Raw genomic sequence first — 17224 nt, 5'->3', positions numbered from 1 at the left:
CCCAGTTTATTTGCCTGTCATTGTTGGCCAGACACACACATGCCTACACAGATAACTACGCACACATGCAAATGCTGCATAGCCGGAAATGGGATGTCGGATACTTCGTTCGTGCTCACTGAGCATTCAACCCTTGCCAATCGACATCAGATATGCAGTTAGCCGTACATCTCAATTGTCATGCTAATCTCGACTGTCGGATGAAATCCGTGCTGAGAATTGAATTGATAAGCCCAATGATTTTTCAAGCCAGAATGGGTGAGTTAATTGAGACTTGATGACTAGTTAGATCGCTCAAAGAGAAATATTAGTGTTCTTTTAATTTGTAATGTTCATTATTCAGATATAGATTTTGTCAAAATTGCTGAGATGTTTTAAATTCCCTTGACATGGTTACTGCAGCTTTGAAGCAGCTCGTTTGAACTAAGAAATTCCTCTTGCTAAAAATAAAAACAGATAAAATGGCAAAACGTTACGCTCGACATTATAATCGAGGTCGTTAATTTGCCAACTTGGCTAATGGCTGCAAAGTTCCCTCATCCCACAAATTGATTGCCAAGTTGGCCCTGGCAACGAATAAAACGAGATACGAGTATACATTGTACGTATTTGCCCGAGATACGTGAACCAAAGAAATGTATTTCGCCACTTGAGACGCAGCTCTCAAAAAAGTTATCGTTTTGTTCGAGAAAAAACAGAGACCATCAATTTTGGAGTATTTCAAAGGCTACTGGTAGCCTCATCATCCACTAAAAAGGGCAAACAGCGGTGCGAGGCCTCGTAGGCGTTTAACTTGATCAGCATCGCCTTGAAGATATCCACGGGCAAGGTGCTCTGGAGCAACTGCAGCAGTTTTGCCGGCTGGCCGCAGACGAGCATCGCGTTGATTAAATGCTCCACGCCTCCCTCAACATCGCCGTTTGTGATCAGGGTCTCGCCCTTGTGTATCTGGGTCATGAAGTACAATTCGACGTCCCGCTCGCTCATGGGAACCGATGCCGCTGACTTCACGGATGCCAATGAGCGTTGGATCCTGCGGTCGTGCAACTTCTTCTTGAAATCCGGATCACTGCGACGCTGTTTGTCGAAGTACACGCAATAGCCCATGAACAGTATGCCCGATATGGCCGCCAGCACCTTGAAAGTTCCCGTGACTCCAATCATTTTCGAATTTAATTCTTTACGTGTTTCTGTTTCTCCTTGTTGAAAAGTCAAAACCTGGACAACGGGTCACTGACTTGTGTATTGAAGAATGTGTTCAGTAGAAACTGAAGTGATAGGAAATGGCTTGAAAGATAATTCGAAACTAACACGATCTATCAAGCCATCTTCAAAAACAGCATAATCGTCTATTCGAATCAGCTACGAGGGTGCAAAATGATGATATCCTTCTCATAAGGATAGTAATGGGTATCGGATAGTTGACTTGCTCAACTACACTGTCTTCTGTAATCTTTTTTGGTACTTATCCCTCTTTATTAGGGCAATAACAGGCTGCTCTTAAACGCACGTGTATATAGAAATTGATGACCATTTAATTCGATACGATACTTATCAAATGAGCGACCTAATTCGATGTCAGACCACTCCAACTTGCTCTGGCTGTTTGCGGTGTGACCCCAGGACTTGGCCACAGTCTGTTGCCAAGGAAACGATGAACCATATGAACATGGATGGTAATAGAATCTTTTCAACTGATTTTCGGTTTGCCTTTTCAATCGTTAAAGGCTTTTTTGCGGCTGCCATGACAATGGAAAAGGAGTCTGACAAGTGGGGCAACTGCGCAACAAACATCAACTTATTATGCAAATTGTTATTCAGCGAATGGGGCTCTCGCAGTTCCCGTAGCTCCGAAACCATCAAATCCTATTACCTCGAATAAAAAACTCTGGCCATCGATTTCACTGGGAGTTCACTGTGCAACAAGCAATTTAACGCATTAGCGCGACTTTCTCCTTTCTCCCCCGACTGCCAAATCGTGCCAATAAAAATGTAGCTCTCTGTTTGCTGGTGTCTGGTTTTCGGGTTGGATTTTGATTTCGGTTTGCGTTTGGGCTTGAGTTTCGTCTCTATATATCGAATGTCCTGCGTTGAAACTGTTTGTGATTCAATTAGATAGTTGAATGTTTCCCAAGAGGATTGTGATGGGGTTAGGTTCTGTTACTGGTTAGAATTTCAATTACACTCTGTAATCGCTTACCATTATGCGAATATATGTTCCGCCTTGAAGCTCGGCTTCTGTTTGCTTTTGGGTGTATAAAAGCGAAATCCTTTAAAATTGAACTACTGAAAAGAAGGTGAAAGGGATGACGCGGGAAAAAGACTGAAGATTATATGATTTGAGAGTATTTGAAAGGATTCGCTTTTTGCGAATTTGCATTGAAGGGACCTCCTTCTGCCATCGCCACCCAGTTTTTGGCCATATTTGAGTAATAACTACACCCACATTAGTATGAATTCGTGCATGGCCAACTGGGTTGAATGGAAGTGGACTCTCAGCTTTGCATAAATAATGCGACTGGCAACATAATGGAATGCAAATTCCCTTTTGGGATTGCTCTAATGATATTAGCAGCACACTTTTGCAGCCAAATTAGTATTTATTCAAGCAAATTAATCCCAGCTTTGTGCTCATTGCCAATTTCCATCTAAAATATTTACCTAACCCTTGAGCTGAATGGCAAGCCCTGAGGTCATCTTTATACGGGCTGTTAACAATTGAGGACAGTCCTGTTTACTGAGCATGCCTCAATTGTCTCTAATTGACAAACGATAACTAAATATTGTCTTGACTTGCCACTTTATAACAATTTAATATATGTACTATGTCAACAGCTGACCACAATTTGCTCTTCAGTTAATTGGGTGCGAATAAAACAACTTAAAGTGAGAAATTCCATGACTCGTGTAATTCTTTTACTCAAATAGCACAACATATACGCAGATGCATTTATCAGTTATACACAGAATGTATTTACAAACTTGGCTTAGCCTAGATGTTTACAACAGTTAAAACTTACAGCTCTTCGATGGTTAAAGTGTCGATAGATTCTTCTATACAAATACATACAAATTCAATTTATTGGTAAGTTTTTCCTTCTCGCTGAAGCATTTTCTTTTGACAACCGGAAATTCGACTTTGACTTCGCAATAGGGTGGCTCGATTTGCAGAAGTGCAATAGAACTTTAAGTGAAATAAGAAATTTATACAGCGGACAGAAGGGGAATAATAATTCATTGGGAACGAAACTACTTTACATAACTAAGCACAGAGGCTAACGATTTAATAGTTAATATTCAGTACTTAAAGTTCCCACTTAAAATCGACCCACCCTGCTATGCAAACATGTTTCATCTCTTTGTGAATGTGAGTATATGTACAGAGTAGAGCAAGCAGTGGCAAATTGCATTTCCCCCGCAGCGAAACGAGGCGAAGGCCAGGAGGATTCACAATCCGTTCCAGTGGCAGGACAAATCGGGATAACATCACAGCTGCTTGGGACTGAGCTCCACGGGATTATTGTCCTCGTCACAGGAGATGTATTTGATTTTCACGCGCTGCCGCTCACCGATACTGTTGTTGATCGAAAGGCACAGCGGCGAACTGGACCCATCCGCCGGCCGTTCCATGATGCACTCGACGGCTGCCCGATTGGTTCCACTTCCGGGCGGCTGCTGCTGCTGTGCACTCCGCTGCTCCCGGCAAGAGCTGGTGACCGGCGCCTGCTGGATCTGCGTCTCCATCGTGCTGCGCTTCCACTGACTCTTTGTCTCCGCTGCGGAAGGTTGCGTGGGATGTGGTGAGTAGTGGGACAAGAGCAACTGGGTCTGAGGCATAGGCTGAGTCTGGGCCAGGACGGCCAAAATAGTTTGGGTGGTCGGGGGGGAGGAGTTGGGGAGCGAGTGGGCGACGGTGTACCCACCTCTTGTGTGCCGGTGCGAGCTGTTCTTGTTCGTCAGCCGGCTCTTCGGCGAGTCGAATCGATGGCGGGTGAGGCCCACGCAACAGCAGCAGATGATCCGCTGGAAGTACATCCGGAACCTAAAAATGAGAATATAAATTTGGAAAATATATTAACATATATATATTCTAGCACATGCGAAGAATTTTTACTACAAATTTCTTTAGTGCCGGAAAGAAGTGACATCACATATCTCTCCCTAATTTCATTTGTTTATTCATTGCCAATTACCTCTTATTCATCCAGTAGTAAATGAGCGGATTGACCATGGCATTGGACATGGCCAGCCAGTAGAAACCGAGATACATGTGCTGCACGTACTTCGTGGATGCCACCTGGTTGTTGTGGTAGGCGTAGATGAAGAACAGGTGATACGGCAGCCAGCAAATGGCGAAGATGGATACGATGGCGATGAACATGCGCACCACCTTCCGCTTCGACTTCATTGACTCCATCTGGCGATCCGTGTTCTCGCCGATCGATCTACTGCCCCACAGGACGCGACCCATGAGGGAGTAGCAAATGAGCATTACAATCATGGGAATTCCGTAGGTCAGAACCAGGATGATCAGGTTGTATCTGCAATTTAATATTTGTAGTATTTGATCAGCTTATCCCATTAGTATGTTATCATCAAGTGTGCTTATAAACATAATGATCATTTTATTATTCTAAAAATTCAAAATTCATTTAGCATTATGTTAAACTTACGCATAATCCGCCATAGAAGTGGGATATCGTCCATCTGGCCACATCATGAAGCAGACTGTCCTCGATTTTCCGTTGTAATAGCTGCAAAAGGCCCATTTCAGTAGGTTAACATGGCCCCAATAAAGAATTCACTTAAATATGCAAATTTCGAAACCTGATAAATCAAAATTTCATAATTTAATTACTCCCCAGATTTCCCTTGAACATAAAAAGCCGTCAGGTTTCACACTTCGCCAGTTTTAAGCACCGAGGAAGTGGCAGAATGGAAGCTGCCTGTTACAAGCATGACAAATTTCACGTTTGGCCCGTCATCAAATTGAAAACTTAATTTGCCAAATTATGAGGTCCTTCATGGCGCAGTATTGTCGAGCACTTAAAAGGGACGTTGTCTCGAGTCCACACAAAAATCCCCTGTACCTGTCTGCTTACCCGTACTTTTCCGACCATTAATAACACGGCTATGGCAACTGGTTGTGGCAGACAGGTCATAATTTGACCAACAATTATGGGGAAAGTGCCCGGGAGCGTTTGTCTGACAAATCACGGGTACCCTTCACACCCAAAATGATTGATTCAAATGGAAAATTGTGGTAAATTATTTGGGGAATTGATTTAAGATCTGCGTGATTTGATTTGTCACGCCCGAATATTAACTTCAAAATGAATATATTTAGTAAAGCTTTTAAAATTGTTATGCAGATCTAGCCAATTGTATATCCTCTTCCAATTACTACTTAGGCTCTCAGGAATTCCAACTTGCTAAGACATTTATTAACGAAATGAATCCCTTTACTTTCTGACATCTATTTTCAGGCTTATCTGAGCTTGACTGGTTTACTTTACATCACTCATACGCCTCGAAGCCTTTTAACTGTCTATATCCCCGGGGGTTTCTTCGAAAACGTTCAGGATATATATATCCTTACAGCCATATATCCTTCATTTTCACTCCCCTTTATATGCTCTTGTCGGAATTTGCCATCGTTCGACTCTCTTGAGCTTCACCTTGGCTATTCTTTATCACATTTTGATATATGAACTTGCCATCTTTATTATGCCTGAAGTCTGTTACCCCGGGAGACCTTTTATCCCGGTTGTGTTGAGAGCCCAAAATAAAAAATGCTTCAATTCTATTAAACAGGACACCCAGACGCTCCAGTTCGGCAGAAATTCACCGACCGAATGTTGCGAATTTGCGTAAAATTCAAATGAAGCCGTCGGAGCTGAGGCGACATGGTGATTTAGATGGATGCGAATGCTTATATCAACATCGAAAATGGCCGACCAAAAATAGGGAGAAATGGATAAAATATGGAAGTAATTCTTGAAGGTGCGCGGAATTTCATTTTATATTTGCTTGGCCTCTCAAATCGATACCTGGAGCTGCGGGAGATGCTACACTACCACTCCACAGGGAGCCTCGCCAACTCGTAAGCCAAGGCTTACAAACTTGTTTATGCATTGCGTTTTGTGTTTCACGCGGAAACAGAAACAAAGGGAAGACTGTGTTTTTGGTAACGAACTTTAAGTACCGTAGAACAAAACCTCTTATTGTATAGTAGGATTTAATTGATTCAATAAATTATACAAACTTTTCCAAATATTTTAAATATCTACATTTTCAGTTAAATGCTAAACTTAATGAGCATTTTCTAGTGACCTCTAAGAAGATTTTAGCTGTGCAATCTGCTAGTCAGAGCACTAATACCCTATCTTGAGAGAAGCCCTCGATTCGGGTCCAATCGCCCACTTACTGCTTGGTCATGATGCTGGAGTAGAGCAGACATGGCGCCGACAGCACACAGCTGAGTGCCCAGATCAGGACCAGGATGATGCGCACCTTCCGACGCGACGTGCGGCGCTTCAGCGGATGCACAATGGCGATGTATCTGCAGGATGGCAGGAAGCGGATGTGCCGACGCACCGATTAGAAGTCGATGGAGGAGAATTGAGGGCAGGAGTTGGGGAAAGCGTAACTCACCTATCGAAACTTATGGCCACGAGCGTGAAGACCGACGTGGAGACCGTGACGTTGGCCACGAAATTGTTGATTGTGCAATAAATCGAACCGAATGGCCAATCTGAGTTCAGCATGAATATAAAGTTGAAGACGCAGTTCAGCGACGACATCAGCAGGTCGGCGATGCTCAGGTTCAGCAGGAAGTAATTTGTGACCGTCCTCATGCTGCGATGTCCTGCAGAGACATTTGGCATAAGAGAAGCAGGGGATTAGAGGGAAAAAATCGGGGAAACGAGAAAATGGGAAATGGCAAAGCAGACACGTGATGGCCAAGACAAAAAATGCTAGAAATTAGAGGGAAGGCTATCGCCAATGCAGCGTATACGTGCTTTTGCAAAGTGCTTTAAATCCGCTTTTTTTTTTTGCAAGCTTACCTGTAACGATCCAGAGAACAATACCATTGCCGGCAATGGCCACAAACATCATCAGACCGAAAATGATGGCCCAAATCGTTTTCTGCTCCCATGGCAACTCGTACGGTCTTGTCGGCGATGGAAACAGACACTCGGTCAGAAAGTCTCTGTGGAATATTGAAAATATCATCAAATTTGTATTGCAAAATTTCGGAAAATATCAAGCCAGAGGCAGTTGGTGTTATTTTGTTTAGGGAGAAGCAATTATGATGGTGTACAAATATTTTCTAAGAAATAAAGTTTTTACTTTTCAGACATTCTATTCACAGAATTTCTAGTATACTAAATCCAGCTCAAAATCTTAATTCAAATTTAATAAGTCTCAGGGATTGGTAATTTATTCCTTAACTTAATGGCATATTTTGCAGAGAGAATGCCTTTGAAGAAATCCCATCTTAAATTTAACTTTTCGCCACCCTTCGGGCAAACAATATTTGGAAATTCAATCACAGACTGCCTGAAACTTTGTGATTTGGCAAACCTCTTCAGAACTGCGTGCTCGTCTTCGCCTTAACAATAACAATAAGAAATCAATGAAGCAAAAGCTTGGCGAAAAATCCTTAAAGGAAACTTGCCACAAAAGAAGCGTCCTTATCGATATGGAAACAGCAGCAGAACTATATAGCAGAAAATATGCTGTAATTTCATTGGACCGACATCCGTCGGCCAAAGGAAACGAGTTGGAGGTGGATCCATGGGGTCTGGATCCATGGAACTGGAACTGGGGATCCGATTATCATATCAGGCATTATGCTAATCATGGCAGCGAAAGACTTGTGATGCGACGAACATGTCGCTAATTATTTCGAGGGCTGTCTTTGTCATTGGTTCGTTGGTTGTGGAGCTTCCTTTTGATTAGCCCGTAGTTGAATGAATGGTAAATCCTATTAATTAGGGGAACCTTGTTCGATTATAGTCATGGCCATCCATATCCACAGACCATGTTCTCTACACTTCCGTAGCCAGTCGGTGGCTTTTGTTTGCGCGCCACAGGGCGTATGAGCAATATCAATGAGCCGTGCCTCGCCCTTTTTTTTCCATTTCTATTTTTACCACCCTGCTCAAAATGCAGCAGACACAATTCCAACGAAAATTCAATAAGCGAATTGTTCACATTCATCCATTTCCACTCCTATTGCCAGTTGTCTCTCGGGCATCAAATTTGCCCACTTTGTCTAACCATGATTGATGCCCTGATTGATTGGTATTGTTCAACCCACAAAATACTTTTGACTAACCCCCACATTAGATTTAAATAATTTGGGTTCCGTGGTCCCAATTAAATGCCCGCAAAACTGATGGAATAGCGTTGCCAAATATTTAGCTCTAAAACTTTTAAATTACCAAAAATTGTTGCATTGTTTTTTCTAGTTTTTTTACATTTGCGTTGCGAATGTTGTCAAACTCTCTGCTTAGTTAGCTGCAGTTTGCCATGTAGAAACATTTGTTCATAACCAATCAACAATATTGAAATTCTGGTCAATAAGCCGTTGAATTGTGAAGTGGCGAAACCCAATTGTGGGAAATATTTTGTATATGTAGCTTTGTATTCACTTACTCCTATTATTTGTACTTAAAGTCTGGATTTTCTTGCTAAGCATATTATAAATTAATTACGTATTTAATTCCGCACACATCGTTTACTAACTAAACTAAATTTAATTAATGAAATTCATTCAGACCGTATGCAACTGAAATGCTTGAGAGCTCTTCACATAATTATCGACCGTTCATATTACAAGTTTGGTTGGCCATAAATCTGCTTACAGATGGCTGAGTTTTTGTTTTTGCGGACTGGCCTGTGATACACGTATCGCATTACATTCGAAGTATTTATTTGCGATTCGACTATCGATTTCCCATTTAATTAGATATTTTGCGATGTGCAGAAGCAAACAAGAACTCCATTAATTACATACACACAAAGCCCATGTAACAATGACTCATAATCAACATTAAATGAACATGATGTAATTCCTGAAAATATAAAATTACGTTATATAAATTTTGGCTAAATTTGTTTACGTGAGCTTCCACTTCCAAATTTTAGATATAATTAGTATGTACAAATTCAAATGGGCTATAATTAGCATTTCATTTATTAAAGAGAAATTATGCACGCATTTTATTGGGTTCAGTGCATGTGAAATTCAAACAGAATTCGCCAATAATTTCAATTTGCATTTGCATTATGCTTCAATTCCGTTAAATATGACAAACAAACGCGCCCACCTTTAATTAAATTTAAACAATTTTCGCTGCATACTTTTTGGAGCTTCCCTACTTTCGCTTGTTTTTTCCAATTATGATAATTGCTGTTGTCTGAGAAACTTTTCACTTTTTACAAATACGGGCGAAAAGTTCCCAGCAGATTTATGGTCTCCTGCCATTGCAGCTGACTTTTAAAGCACCAGGATAACGAAGGACAAAGGAGGCAGTTCCAGCCCCGCCTCGGATGGTGTACATTTTCAGCCTAATTTAAGCAAATTTAACTTGATTAACGTAATTTGTGTTTTTTCCTTTTTGCCCCCGCTTCCTTTAGGGCCACCAAATTAGGTTTACTGCTATTGTAAATCCGTGCTAAACTTCAGTTTGTTCCTGTTATTAAAATAATCATTATTCATGGACGGAAGTGTTTGGCCATCAGAAGTGAACTAATTACATCCGTTGGTAAGATTTTTTACTTTGTACTTCCGTGCACACTTATAATTTTTGTTCCGTTTACTAGAAATTCGCCTAATGACAGCACAATTTTCCCCGGCAATTTTGGCATTATAACTGCTGGAAGTTGGCATCGCTCGACTTTCGTAATATATATTTGGCCCTGAGTATGCAAATTTTCGTTGGTACAAATTCCGCAAATTCCTTAAAAATTGTGCAGAGCATTTGGCAGGCAAGGGAATTCGACTTTTTTTTTATTATTTGATTGCTTCCGCAAAAGTCCCAAAAGTGTCAGCTGCTTTGATTCGTTAAAGTGAAAGAATTTCGAGTGGCTTTTTCACGAATCGCCCAGAATCAATACGTGTGGCAAAATTATTTATTTTCAGCATTTTCGATCTGATTGAATTTGCAGTTGTTTACTTTGTCTCTATGTGAGTGCATTCATCCATTTTTACCATAAACCAGATTTCCGCTCAACTGAATTGGCCTTATGTTTAAATGATGACCTTTACTGGGTGATAAAATGTGGTTATTATCTGAAATCAATGAGCTATTATTGTAATCAATGGAGAACAGATTTTAAATATAATGCATGTGTAATTTGCACTTTAAATTATCATAAAGATTAAAGAAGACTCATTTTTACTCTTAACTAATAATCCTATTATTCAAGTCTAGTTGTTTTATAGGTTTCTACTAAATCACAGCGGTATGAATTGAGTTTTCCCGAGTTAATTAGACACATTAAAGAAATTATCATCGATTATAGTTTACCCTTTCGTAATTTCCTGTTCATGGGGGGCACCAACAAATTGCCCGGTCATTATGTGGCAGTTAGACGAGTTTATCGTCGCACTCAAGAAGGTGAGTTACCCACATTAACTCGACTAATAGTCGTCGACCCCCTTTTAGAGCCTCCTGGGGGTCTCAGCCCCCATGTAACCTCCGTTTGACGTCCTGGCAATTTGCGCACTATGTATTTCCTTGGAGCCGCTTCAGCTAACATGTTTCGCATTCGCATTTCGCTCTTTATTATATTCCACTGAATATTTTATGCATGACGAACCGGGCAATGCAACCCAAATTGGCGGTCTTGCGGCTGCTTTATTTCCCTAGCTATGTATTTTGTGCCTGCTTCTCTGGTTGCCTTGTCTCCGGTTCCCTGGCTCACTGGTTCCATTGGGTGTCCTTTTCGGTTACTGCACTGCTGCGATGGCGGAAAGCAGGGTAGATCAAGGTCCCAAGTACTCAACAAGGACCTCATTGGGCATGCCGCACGCAGGTTGCAAGTTGGCCCACCGTGTGTTTATACTTCTGGGCGATAACTTCTGCTGCCAAAGGCAGTTGCCAAAGTGGGAAAAGTCGGCAAAGTTACGGAACTGCAAGTGTCACGTAGTTTAAAGGCTTTCCGCATAAAGTTGGTGAAATACAAATTAGACGGCGCGACGAAGCGACTTCGAGGGGGCTTATAAGTGCTCGGTAATTGGTTTTCTTCTAAGTAAATACTTTGCAATTCATATTTTGAAACAGAATGTATGAACGCTCACTTTTGGCTGCCCTAAGGCAAAATGTTTTAATGCAAGGCAAGAATATTTGAGGCATGAAACAGTTAAATAGCACGTATATCACTATATCCCCTTTAAGTTCAAATAGAAAACGTTTCCCTCAGTGTTATCCTTGATCATGTGTGTTGTGTCGGAGACAGTAGATAAGTTGGGTCTAATGCTCATCGATGCCTGACAAATGGAGGCTGTCACAGGCACCTTTCCAATCCGCCCCCAAAGTAATCATCGTTGAACGAACAAAAACAATGCGAGCTTAAAGTGGGGCAGCAGTCACTTGAATTTTCGACACGCTTCGCAAATGAGGCCATTTTCAATTTCAGAATTTATGAACGGAGGTGCTTCACATGTCCCTCAATTTCCCGCCAGCCCTTCGACCGAGAGCCCCAGTTTCTGCCACCACACTCTGTATGCTGCAGAAATGAACTTGACAGAGCAATCGGGAGTGTTGATGACGATGGTGGCAGGACAATGCGTAAATGAAACTGTTCATGTTGTTTGCCATCGAGTGGCCATTAAATTTTCATGCCCCTGTCCGAATATCTGTTTCATTGGCCTCGCTTGCCATATTAATGTTGCCATCTCCTCACCCACTGACGGAATATCCGCATCCGCACTGGAAACTTGTTTTATGTTTGGCGAGAAAAAGGTAATTGAAAAATTTGTCATATGCAAATTACTCAGCTTGTACAGATTGCGCTCTTCTCGTCCAGTCCCCTCGAAATGGCCAACATTATTTTTTCGAAATCCATTCCTAGGCTCCATAGCCATTTCTACTGAGCTGCGGCTTAGCCATCGATGAATAGACATAAACAAACTGTTCCCGGCTGCGAGACAAGGAATCATCCTTGTGGGCTTCCTATTCCTCCGTTCCGGACCTAATCCAAACCATTTCTTTCGAATTTCCTTCGAAATGTCACAGTTCGTGGCGTCTCGAAGGGGTTCCTCAGCTAAACAATCTGGCTACATGAGCCACTTCTGTCTCAGCCAGATAAATGACCCAGTTTAGAGGGATTTTGAAACTGGCTGGGTTTTTATCCCCGTAAAATAATAGTAAATAAAGAGGAAAAGTCGCAAAAATCGTATAAAAATCATACTATCATAATTTTACTGTAACCTAACCTTTTAATAAGTACTCTACTATTAATACACCTTTAGTACAGTAAAATTAATAAAATTACGGAAAATTTTAAAACATTTTCCCATAGACTGCAGCTATATGATATTTTTTTTTAAGCACCATCTACTCTAATTTTGGTAAAGCATTCGAAATTCGATGCTCGCCAATATCGATGAACACTTCTTGTTTTTATGTGGCCCATTCATTCTGATTGGATTTGAGTCTGGCCATAAAAATGCCATGGCCCCGATGGACACCAACAGCAGCTACAGCCGTCAGGATGTGCACTAATGTCGTGTGTCCTTTGTTGTGCTGTGCTGTTATCGTTGGGCAAGTATCAAAATCAATAAGCGTACGAAACGCCATAAACATCAAATTCGAAAGGATGCGATCTCTTTAAATCGACTCAAGCAAGCCATTCCATCGGTTTGTTATATACTATGACATTGCGTATACGCAGCGTGGTCCGCCAACGCGCACTGAAGTGTATGGACAATGTGGGCAAATCCCATACGCGTTTCGAAGGCGAAGCTGTCAAGTTCCTTCCATCAATAATCCATGGGAAATGTCCGAAACATTTGCTCTGATTGAAGCAAACATAATGAGCTTAACCCGAGACAAACGCCAGGCAATTCACCTGCTCAAATGCCCGCGCATAAACAAAGGAAATGCACAGTAAACAATTTGGTTGCACCAAATTAAATTAAATTTTTAAATTAGTGGAGAATGTGTTCTTGGTAGCAGTAGTCGTTAAAATATTTTACTTTGAATTTTTAAATTTGAATGTATCCACCATGTTCAATAAATAGGGTCATGCCTTACCCCTTTTTCTAGCTGTGCACATTTCCACTTTCACTTACTTTCTCTTTCACAAAGAGCATTAAACCTCGAGGCTTAGGGACCAAATATAGAACATCGAACAACAATTGGAAGTTCGTTTTGTTTGTGTCAAAGTTTTTCGAGGATTTAGTTTGGGTGGCCAGCAGAGAGCTTTGCATTTGTCGGAATTTAATTATTTTTTCACTATTTTCCCCCTTTCGAGTAGTTTGTCACCTAAAAGAGGATGTTGGGGTGGAAAGCAATTAGTAAGCTTGTGTGTGAATGACTACTTTCAGCTTATTGTGGCACTGGGCTATTCTAGACTAAAAGGAAGCAATTACAATGGAGTTTGCAGGGGGGAAAATAACTTTAAATAGCAAATTATGGTTGGGAAACCACGACCAACTTCATGCTAAAATATAAAATATTTCTGCTAGACTGCATTTTCCCCAGTTATAACATTAACTTTAAGGCAGCCCCCGAGTAACTTTGTTCTCTAAAACATAACCAGTAATCAAAAGAATTACTCTCGAGCCCACACCTACTATGTTATATATTTATTAGTTGTCAGTCAATTCGCAGAAATCGTTTTAACTGAAACACAAAGCGCCCGCTTAAAGTGCAAAGTTAGAGGAGAAATTTTGGTATATAGGTATATTTTCATGGAATTTGAATACAGGTGTTTTAACTAAGCACTATTATTTTCATTGTCAAACATGTCATAACTTTTAAATCGATACATAAACTTTTCCCACTAACTTTTATATATAAACCAGTTTGTACAGTAACTTCATCTCCTCTTGAATTTTCCGCCAAAAACAATTAAAGGATATCCAGCGAAAACAAAAGCCCCTGTAAAGAGGCTGAAAAACAGTTTAAGCGCTTAATTAACCAGTTCCAAAAATGACCGAAATCCATCACTGGTATAATTAAGGCGAAGTCGAGTGAATATTTATCCGCCGGCTGGAACTTTCAACGATTGCCCTTATTTTTTATTATTTTGTTATGGCGCAAACTTTTGAGTTATTACGCAATAGTCGCAATTGCGGCAAGTCATTAATTTAACTTTGTGGTTAGCTTTCGATACAAATGAAAACGCTGGTATTTATAGTACACGCGGTTTTCTTAGTCAACTTAAAATAATTGCCCTGATTAAAAACATACCAACAGCGCATTCAATTTGGCTTTACCAACTCCTTCAGAGGCTAATCATCAATTCAATTACCACGGACCCAAATTTCTCGTTCATTTGATTATATGCCGAACCTATTTAGCCAAACTGTGATATTTCAACACTGTAAGTGCTTGTCAAACTAAACCAATTAAGTTAAATCTATTATCATAATTTTAATGAAATTGCGCTTATTGGTCGTTACATAATACGTACAAAAAGCTATTAGAGCTGTGGAATCTGTTTTTAATTAAACTGTCATAACCTAATCACCACTTTCGCTTTAAAAACTATGCGCTAAATTAAAAAAATTGAAAACAAGAGTCTTCCGAATAAATAATTATTATTTGCAGCATTCCTTTGTTCTCGCGTTTAAATAAGGGATATGCACTTTGCAGAATACAATTTAATTACACAACGAAACCTATTGCATTAAAGTACGAAACATGCAGCGCATGTAAATTTTAATTGAAAGTCAACTAAAGAATATTGAGTGTGAATACCACGATTTGTTTTCGGTATTTAAGAAATACGCGAACTTAAAGCATTAATGATATAAGCGTGACCTATGGATATATTTTCTAAAGCAATCAGATTAGGCCTAAACAAATGTACACAATTTTCTTACTGCTACCAATGGAAGGGCTTTCAAGATTTTAGACTAAGAATGTTTACTCTTGCAAAACAACACTGAAAGAAATTGTGATCAAGAATAAAAGTATGCAGTAAAATTTAAAAGCTGTGTATCCTAATTTGTATAAGTAACTCCAACTTTTAGTCCGAGTGCACCGATTTAACCGGACGAACGCCAAACACGCTTATCAGCTGCCAGACCCGCGTAACTTTATTCAATTTAAGCCCTCGCCGCGAGTAATCAGTTGGCCCTCATCAGGGAAACCTGGCCGCTTCCGCGAATCGCTCTTAACTCTACCGTTTAATTTGCATAACTTTGTGCGGGGGCTGCTAGAAGATCTCTGCGCAAATAAATAAAGGACGCACGCGAGCGTGGAGTCGGAGTACCTGGAAGGCTAAATAAAAGGACGCAGTACTTCCTGCCCACTCACTTGGCCTCGTTGATGCTCTCGAGATTATCCCGATTGTCGATAATGCTCGACAAGAGGCTGACCACCTCGGTTCTGTTGAGACTGCCCAGGAGCGTGGTGTTCACAATGCTATTCAGCTCGAATCGCCGGACGGCGAGGATGGTGCAGTTGACCAGCAGCTCGGTGTCGACAATCTCCGACATTTTGCCGTCCGTAATCAGGATAGAGGGTGGTTTCCGTAATGATCCCGCTGCACTTATGCCACATTTAATAACGCGGCGCCATAGAAACCATTCTGAGCTCCACGGATTTCTCCCAGAAGCTGACTCTTAATTTCTTCGTAAATGCTGTGCTTTCAGTGGATCCTCTTTTGTGGCGGTTTTTCCAAAGAGTTCTCCGTTTTATGTTCTTTGAACTGCCAGCCACATGCAACACACTTTTAATTTTGGCCTGTGGTCAAGGACGAGTTGGGTTTAACGATGCATGTGGCCATTTGGTCACAAAACTGTCAACCTTGCAGTTAAAAATAAGTTTATGTGTCGAAGTAAATTATCTAAAGTTTAAACGCACACGGATTTTAAGTAAATATGGTTAAATGTATAATTTGGATTACAATAGTTTAATAATTCAGCTTGATATTTGATTCCATAAAAGGGTTGCATTTATTTATATTGTTTCACTTTAATACTTCGTTTAATTGTATTCAACTATTATTCACACTTATCCACAAGATTACGAACTAATAAAAGCTTAATCCGCATTTCGCTTTGATATGAAGCTCCGTTTTTCAGAAACCATTTCTATTTATTCTCCATCAGAACAAAAAATATGCTTTTAATCACTTGTTACTAAAGTTGTCGCACAATTTGATGCTATAAATAGCTTTAAATTGAATTTCTTAAATCACAATACTGCACAAATTTTGCCTCCCACTTGTGTTTACATTACAAACTTTTTGCACACTTTGTAGCCTCTTTTTTTGGCCACTATTTTGCATTGCTCTTTTCGCAGGCTTTAAGCCAGCACAACACCCATACAGTGGCAACAAGCCCACACGCACACACTACGAAAACACCGTTAGTTGGCAACACTCTTATTTTCTTAAAATGGCTCCCGAGTTTCCGCTCGCTCTGCTGCGCACGTCCTTAGCGCTGCAAGTGCCGCCGCCGACTGGTTCGTGAAAATACCAATTCTGCAGGGTTCCTCTGCCGACGTCGTGCTGACAGAGGCTGGCTGGAAACATACCTGTTGAGAGAACCTAGCAACATTACTTTGCTGGCAACATGTTGCAGGATATGTTTTTATAGCATGTAATAAAAAGGTTCAATGTATATCTTATAAGAATATTTGGTATTTTTGTTTTTAAAAAGTAACTAGGGCAAATTTATCCTTTGTCCTTATAACTCTTGTGTGAAAATAGGATTTACCTAAGGCTTCCTAAACTTTCTTGAGTGCTGGCCAAAAGTAAATTATCGAAGGTTTACCAAGTTGTTATTTTCATTGTAGAAACTTCAAAATTCGCTAAAAAACCCCTTGTTCGGCTCACCTGATACCCCAAACTACATAAACATGGTGGGAGGGTGTAAATTTCGGTTCACTTCGTGGTGCTGTGATGAATGACCTGTAAATGATGGCAGGGGACGCGGTTCACACCCCACTTACACAATACCCAACTGCGGAACACCCACACACTTGCGCGAACAAAGAACAATTCAAGGACCGTTCAAATGACCCATTGTGAT

General features: G+C 40.7%; 2 protein-coding genes across 3 annotated transcripts; both read right to left on the bottom strand.

Annotated features, from left to right (window-relative positions):
- Window positions 1-593: 593 nt before the first annotated feature.
- LOC117144144 (mitochondrial import receptor subunit TOM20 homolog) lies at window positions 594-1268 on the bottom strand. The gene has a single exon (XM_033309172.1). The coding sequence runs from the start codon at window positions 1162-1164 to the stop codon at window positions 721-723; it is 444 nt and encodes a 147-aa protein (XP_033165063.1). The 5' UTR covers window positions 1165-1268; the 3' UTR covers window positions 594-720.
- A 1640-nt stretch (window positions 1269-2908) lies between these two features.
- On the bottom strand, window positions 2909-15685 carry LOC117143367 (tachykinin-like peptides receptor 86C). 2 transcript variants are annotated; one of them, XM_033308043.1, is made up of 8 exons: window positions 15504-15685; window positions 7068-7213; window positions 6655-6868; window positions 6428-6562; window positions 4674-4754; window positions 4194-4541; window positions 3924-4042; window positions 3487-3776 (listed from the first exon to the last, which is right to left on the bottom strand). In XM_033308043.1, exons 1-8 carry the CDS (start codon window positions 15683-15685, stop codon window positions 3487-3489), a joined length of 1515 nt encoding a protein of 504 aa, XP_033163934.1. The 2 variants fall into 2 exon arrangements, with proteins under 2 accessions (XP_033163933.1, XP_033163934.1); XM_033308042.1 differs by having other exon boundaries at window positions 2909-4042.
- Window positions 15686-17224: the final 1539 nt, after the last annotated feature.

Source organism: Drosophila mauritiana, chromosome 3R (assembly GCF_004382145.1).
Source record: "Drosophila mauritiana strain mau12 chromosome 3R, ASM438214v1, whole genome shotgun sequence".
NCBI classification, from domain to species: Eukaryota; Metazoa; Arthropoda; class Insecta; order Diptera; family Drosophilidae; genus Drosophila; species Drosophila mauritiana.
The sequence above is the reverse complement of the archived record's forward strand: the minus strand, read 5'-3'. Positions and strand labels throughout refer to the sequence as shown.